The sequence below is a fragment of the Triticum aestivum genome, chromosome 1A, assembly GCF_018294505.1.
Source record: "Triticum aestivum cultivar Chinese Spring chromosome 1A, IWGSC CS RefSeq v2.1, whole genome shotgun sequence".
Classification (NCBI taxonomy): domain Eukaryota; kingdom Viridiplantae; phylum Streptophyta; class Magnoliopsida; order Poales; family Poaceae; genus Triticum; species Triticum aestivum.
In genome coordinates, this window is record NC_057794.1 from 476,080,414 (window position 1) to 476,086,366 (window position 5,953).

Here is a 5,953-nt window from a genome sequence, read left to right on the forward strand (position 1 = left end):
GAAATGAGGGCTGTGCAAAAGGAAAAACAAATCTGGGGCTTTTCAGCACATGGTACTATTCATCCTCAAAGCCCATGAATTTGTTTTTTTTTGTACATATCACATTTCAAGATATTTCATCCTGAACTTTTAAGCACATATACATTTCATAATTGTATATTTGCATATATTTTCCAGACTTTTTCTAAACAAGGAAGTTTGAATATTGCATTGTTCAAAAATAAAGGGCTCCACGGAGCCCCGTCACTAACACGCCCCGCTCATTAGTTTTGTGGTATGCGAGCTACATAAAACCGGCTCCCGTAGAAAGAAGACATCGGACGACCATTAGAAGTAGAGAGGGGCTAAATACTAATAATGGCTGATGCGACGGGAGTGACATATTATATTTGCTAGAGCCGAGTCAGAAGCAACAAAACCAATGAAACAAGCAACTAATCCCACATTAGAAGTCAACATTGCTTGTAAATCTTAGTGACGAAGCCAGGAACCATGAAGGGGGCAATTTTTCCAGGAATTAGAAGGGTATCTTTGCACAGTTTACCTCAGGGAGGGGGAGGGGGGCATTGGCCCCCTGGCCCCGTCTCTGGTAAATCTCTTATATGTATGTATGGATGTCTACAACAAAAGTTGATGTAGATGCCGAGGTGTCAACCTTCTTTTCGATGAAGCGGGGGCTTACTTGTGCTCCTCCTTCGTCCAGGGCATGCTTTTCTTGTGCTCTTGGTACGAGCGCGCCTGCCGTTGCTGCCCATCATGTAGCAGGAGCGCTTGACCGCCAGGTCGCATAAGTTGATGTAGATGTCAGGGCTCGTTACTGATAAATCTCTAATATGTATGGCCATGTGCATAAGTTGATGCAGATGCCGGGGTTCCAACCTCCTTTTCGAAAGAAAAAACCGTGTCTCACCATGCCCGAATGTTATCGACGCCGACTCCTACTCCACGGAGAAGAAGAGACGTACACATTCCGCGGAAAAGAAGAAGAAACGTAGACAGGAGAGCTTGGTCGGGTGAGAACATTCTTGCTCTTGTGCATCGCCGATGACGAGGAGATGCCGCGGCCACTGAAATGAAGCGCCGGAAGGGCGTGCGTGCGCCACCGGCGGGCCTTTCCAAGTGGATCCGCGGGAATGTCTGCTCCTGTGCGAAAACGAAATGGATCCGATCCGGATTCCGAGCAACTTTTTGCGTTCCTTGCGATGATCGGTGCGTCTCCGTGGACTTCCGGCACGGAGGAGGACGAGGCGATCTCCGCTCTGTTGCGCCCTGCTGCTGCTCCTGGCCCCCTTTGGGTTGGGTGGCTCACGCACCGCGCGCCAGCCACACCACCGTCAGCATCGGTCGCAACCTCCGTCTCCGCCAAGCTAAACCGGCGGCAACGAGCCCTTCTCCTCCTCCGATTGGCCGAGGAGGAATCACTTGTCGAGGGCCGAGCACGGGCGTTGTTTAGTCCCGATCTCTGACACGACCAAGTCTTAAACAAACTCCCATTTTGTGTAGTGGACTAGTGGCACGATGGAATGCTTCCAACTTGAAATTTCCAGCCGGAGAGGAGCCAATAAACATGGAGAGTCGTAGTACGATATTGATCCGCCTCAGGCCTCGCTCCCTCAAAAACGACAGGGAACAGCACAAGAAAACCACGGTAATCATAATCATAATCGGCATCGAGTTCATCATTGTTAATTGATATAGCAGGGGTCAATGAGAGGGTGACCAATGCTAACACACCCAAATCGAAAGATCAACACCATACGGTAAAATGCTGCTACCCAAATACGTACTCTACTGCATGCATGACACTAATAACGGACCAAATACATCAAAAGTACAGTAAATAAAAAAAAGAAAAACTCGGCACTACAGTACTCCTGTGCTAGTGTGCTTCCCATGGCTCGGGAGTAGCAAATAATAGAGAGGAATATTGCTAATTATTTCACCGTGGTCGTGGTGTTATGTACACGGAGGCCAAACGCGGAAGAAATGCCGTCTCCATCCTGCTCTCATGCTCCCTCTCCGTCCGTCCGTCCGTCCGTCCAGTGTGCTCCTGCGTGGATGATCTCTGCTGGCTGGCTGGGACCAAGAGCACGTGCGACGCTGGGTGGCTCTCCTTCCTCGTGCACGCCCGAGGACGACGCAGCTTTCTCCGACGGCGGCTGGGCTGCGGCTGCTCCAAGGAACAGTGGTCAACCGAGAGGCTGGAGCTGGCCGCATTGATGCATCAGCATCAGAGCAGAGTCGCCGTGGTAGCCGTTATTGCTGGCCTCCAGCTTCACGCTGCCGTAGAGGTGGGCCGGCATGAAGTGGTGGTGCCCGCCCAGAGGCGGCGGCGGCTTGCTGTCGGCGAGCGCGCCGAACTGCTCCGGGGCGGAGGAGGTGGCGGTGAGCGCGGAGGGCGGCGAGGGCGAGGGGTTGGTGTTGCTGGCGTGGTCGTCGTCGGGAATGTTGACGGTGGTGATGTCGTGGATGCTGGAGCGGCGCTTGTCCTTGCCGCCGGAGTTGAGCCGGATGAAGTACTTCTGCGCGTGGCTGGCCACCTGCGTCGGCGTCCGGCTCGTCACGTAGTTGCGCGAGATGTTCCGCCAGTCCCCGCGCCCGTACTTCTTCAGGCCCATCAAGAAGAGCCTGCGGTGAACAGAACGAGATTCAAGGCTGTGTGGTGTACATGTGTGGGTGTGGGTTAGGCAATCGAGATTCAGGGCTTACTTGTGCTCCTCCTCCGTCCAGGGCACGCCCTTCTTGCGCTCCTGGTCCGCGCCGCGCCCGCGCTTGCCGTTGCCGCCCGCCGCCATGTAGCAGGAGCGCTTGAACGCCAGGTCGCCGCCGCCGTCCCAGTCGAGGGTGAACCCGGAGGCCGGGGCGTTGGCGTTGTAGTGGGGGAAGGGGACGAGGCCGGCCTCGATGAAGCAGACGTCGTTCTCGAGGTCGTCGTACTGCCGCATGACGTCGGCCACCGTCTTGCCGGGCAGCAGCGCCGCCACCCGCTCCCACCGGTCCGGCGCGTCCCCGTCGACCCGCGCGAGCGCCTCCTCGAACTGCTTGTTCTCCGCCGGTGACCACGCCCCGCCGCCGACGCCGCCGGGGCCCCGCTGGTCCTGCAGGAACCAGCCGCCCGCCTGGCCGGCGAAGTAGGGCGCCGGCGGCACCGGCAGCACCTCCATCCACGACTCCTGCTTCATCATCTCCCTCCCTCGCTCTCTCTCTCTCTCTCTCTCTCTCTCTCTCAGCCGACCAAGATTCCGCCCACCGTTGTCAGGCAAACCCACGGGAGGAGCGGAGGAGAAGAGAAGAGAAGAGAGGGGGAGTGGCAGTGGCAGGGGAGGCGGTATTTATGCGGTGGCGGCGGTATCGATCCGGGGCCGGCAGATGCCGAAGTGGGTCGAGGGAGGCAGAGAGGAGATGATTCGGCCTCCACCGCGGGAGGGGAGGGGAGGGGGGCGCGCTTAAAGAAGGAAGAGGCTCGGTGATTGGGCCTTGGTGGAGTTTGCGGTCTCTCGACCAAACAAAAGCCTCCTGATCTCCCACCCCCCCTCGCCCCTCGCTTTCTGTGTCCGCGACCGCGAGCGAGCGAGCTTCGGGGAGAGGGAGAGACAGAGGGCGCAGAGAGAGGCAGAGAGGAGGAGGAGGAGGAGGCGGGTGCTTCGGCCGCGTGCGTGCGCGTGCTGTGCTGTGCTGTGCGGGTGCAGGCGACGTCGCCTTTCTTTATTGGCCGTTGCTTGCCGCTTTTCCCAAGGCTGGAGCTCGACTCGTCTCGTCCTAGCGGTAGCAGCGGCATTTATTATTCCGCGCTCCGCTTGTCCGGAAACGCACTTTCTTCCATTTAGGGTAGGTCCACGCCCCTCGTTTCCGTGGCGCTCAACAAACTCATTTTTTTTGCCACGGTGAGAAACCGTTTCCCTCCCTCCCAGTAACAATTCCTCGTGTTTTCCACACATCCTCCCTTCCTCTCTCGTTTCATCACTCTTTTCTTCTTCCTGGTGGCGCCTTCCACTGTTGCTGGTTTTGTACCCTGTTGGTATTCATGTGGACCGTGGGTGAGAAACTCATTACGTTGATTTTTTTTAACACGGTACAGACGCAAGCACTCATGTACACGCGTATATACTCATCCCTATAAACGCACACACGCACACCCTATCTATACGAGCGCATTCGAAAGACTGAGCCAGCATATCACTTTGAAACGTACACAGTAGTCGATTGAAACGTATCCTCCCACTGAATGCGCATCGCCGAAAATTCTGAAATAAATTTAAAAATAAATGCAAGGATCATGATTTGAATTCTAAGGAACTTGAGATATCACGGTCTCTTTAGCCATCTAATTATAGGTTGGTCCGCCACATTGACCATCTTTGTTGATATCCGAATTCGCTCTTCAGCGCCACGTATGCTCTGGGTATCTTTGTAGCCCATAATAAACGTGATAACCAAGCGTGGATCGTTTTGGTTCGAACATCGGAATCACGTTCCGATTTAAAAAATTGGCGTTGCTGTCTCCAATCAAGGCAACGTGGCTCACCCTTGATTAGGTAGCTAAACCTGTCACTGTATATCGCGTCAATTTCATTTTAGGCAGATCCAAGCGAGAGCTTCTATAAAAGCTATATATACTTTGAACCCGCAAAAGGAAAAACAATATACTTTGTCTTTAAGCTGAAGTATTTGCTACGTTTAGTTTTTGTCCCAACCTTCAAAACCAAACACGATTGCTGACCCTTCAAAATTGATATTGTGTTACCTCTGCCAAAATACAACAGTGGACATGGATGCACATGACCGATTTGAGAAAAAGAAAAGTCAAATGTTTCTGAATTTTTTTGGAAACAAACATGATCTAGCGTTATGCGTGTGTGTAAAGTATCACAACGGTTGCGAACAAGGCTCTGTAGAAGCCACCCCCCTTCCTCTCTCTCGCGACCGCGTCGCCCCCCGCGGGCGGCCGGCCGCGCACCTTTCTCTCCTGTCTCCAGCCCCTCTCTCCTCCTCATCCCCGCCGCCGTCGCTGGCGCCCGCGGTCGGCCTGGCCCTGGGGTCGCTGGTGGCGGCAGCCCTCCTACACTTCCCCTCCTGGTGGCTCCGGCGCGGGGCGGAGTTGCACCGGGGGTGCTCCTAGGCGGCGGCGGCCCAGCTGGCGGCAGGGTTCCTTGTCGCAGAGCGGGCGGGCGGCTGGGCGGCGGCGCCGTCGTTGGCGGCGAGGTGGCGCTGTGGCTCGTCCTGGGGGCGGCGCTCGGCCCAGATCTAGGCTCTACGGGGCCCATCTGGACCTGGGCGGGCTGGCGGCGGGGCTGGTTGGCGGCGTGATTCCCGGGATGCAGGGGAGCAGCGTTGCGTGAAGGGGGCTGGGGGCTCCGACGCCAGCTTGCTGCAGCACGGCCGACGGGGCTTAGCGGGCCCGTTTCGGGTCTGGCCGGGCCAGGGGTGGCCTGGCATGCCCCGCTACCATGTCCGGTGGGCTACCGCGATAGTGCCGGAGGCACGTCTTCTCGCACGACGACGGTGGAGGTGGTTCCCTTCCGCTCGGCCTTGGTGCTGCTGCTCTCGTCGCGTGGCGCTTCTCTCCGGTCTTCTCGGTCTCGTGGTGGTGCTCGTAGTGAGATGGCGTGGGCGGCGGCGCAACCGCGGTGGCGCATTGGGTGGTTATTTGGTTTGTTGGCTCCGGATGGGCGGTGGTGTTTGGTGTGCGGGAGAAATCCTTGCCGGTTCGTCCTGCACCGATGCCGTGACACCGGCGGGTGCCATCATTCCTTCTTAAAGGGCGTCGGTGGTAGCCATCCCCTACTTTCCTCCGCATACCGGGGGAAACTCTAGAACTTGTCCGGGCAGCAGCGTCGTCGGCGTCACATACCTTCTTGGAGGTGCTGCTTGGTATGCGGCACTCGAAGCCTTGGGCTGTGGTGGGGTGTTTTCGGAGGGCGCAGCGGTGGCGGGCCCTTCTGCGCTTTGTCGA

The 5,953-nt window shown here is 56.7% G+C and overlaps 1 protein-coding gene across 1 annotated transcript; it reads right to left on the reverse strand.

Annotated features, from left to right (window-relative positions):
* Positions 1-1,655: 1,655 nt before the first annotated feature.
* Positions 1,656-3,655, reverse strand: LOC123058304 (transcription factor DIVARICATA). The gene is made up of 2 exons (XM_044481069.1): positions 2,710-3,655; positions 1,656-2,628 (listed from the first exon to the last, which is right to left on the reverse strand). Exons 1-2 carry the CDS (start codon positions 3,183-3,185, stop codon positions 2,190-2,192), a joined length of 915 nt encoding a protein of 304 aa, XP_044337004.1. The 5' UTR covers positions 3,186-3,655; the 3' UTR covers positions 1,656-2,189.
* Between the last annotated feature and the right edge of the window lie 2,298 nt (positions 3,656-5,953).

What these genes read in the sequence shown, in the direction of transcription:
- LOC123058304 (XM_044481069.1), bottom strand. Translation starts at nt 3,185, where the DNA reads ATGATGAAGCAGGAGTCGTGGATGGAGGTGCTGCCGGTGCCGCCGGCG. An exon ending in TGGACGGAGGAGGAGCACAA is followed by an intron (nt 2,629 to 2,709) that starts GTAAGCCCTGAA and finishes TGTTCACCGCAG; the next exon opens with GCTCTTCTTGATGGGCCTGA.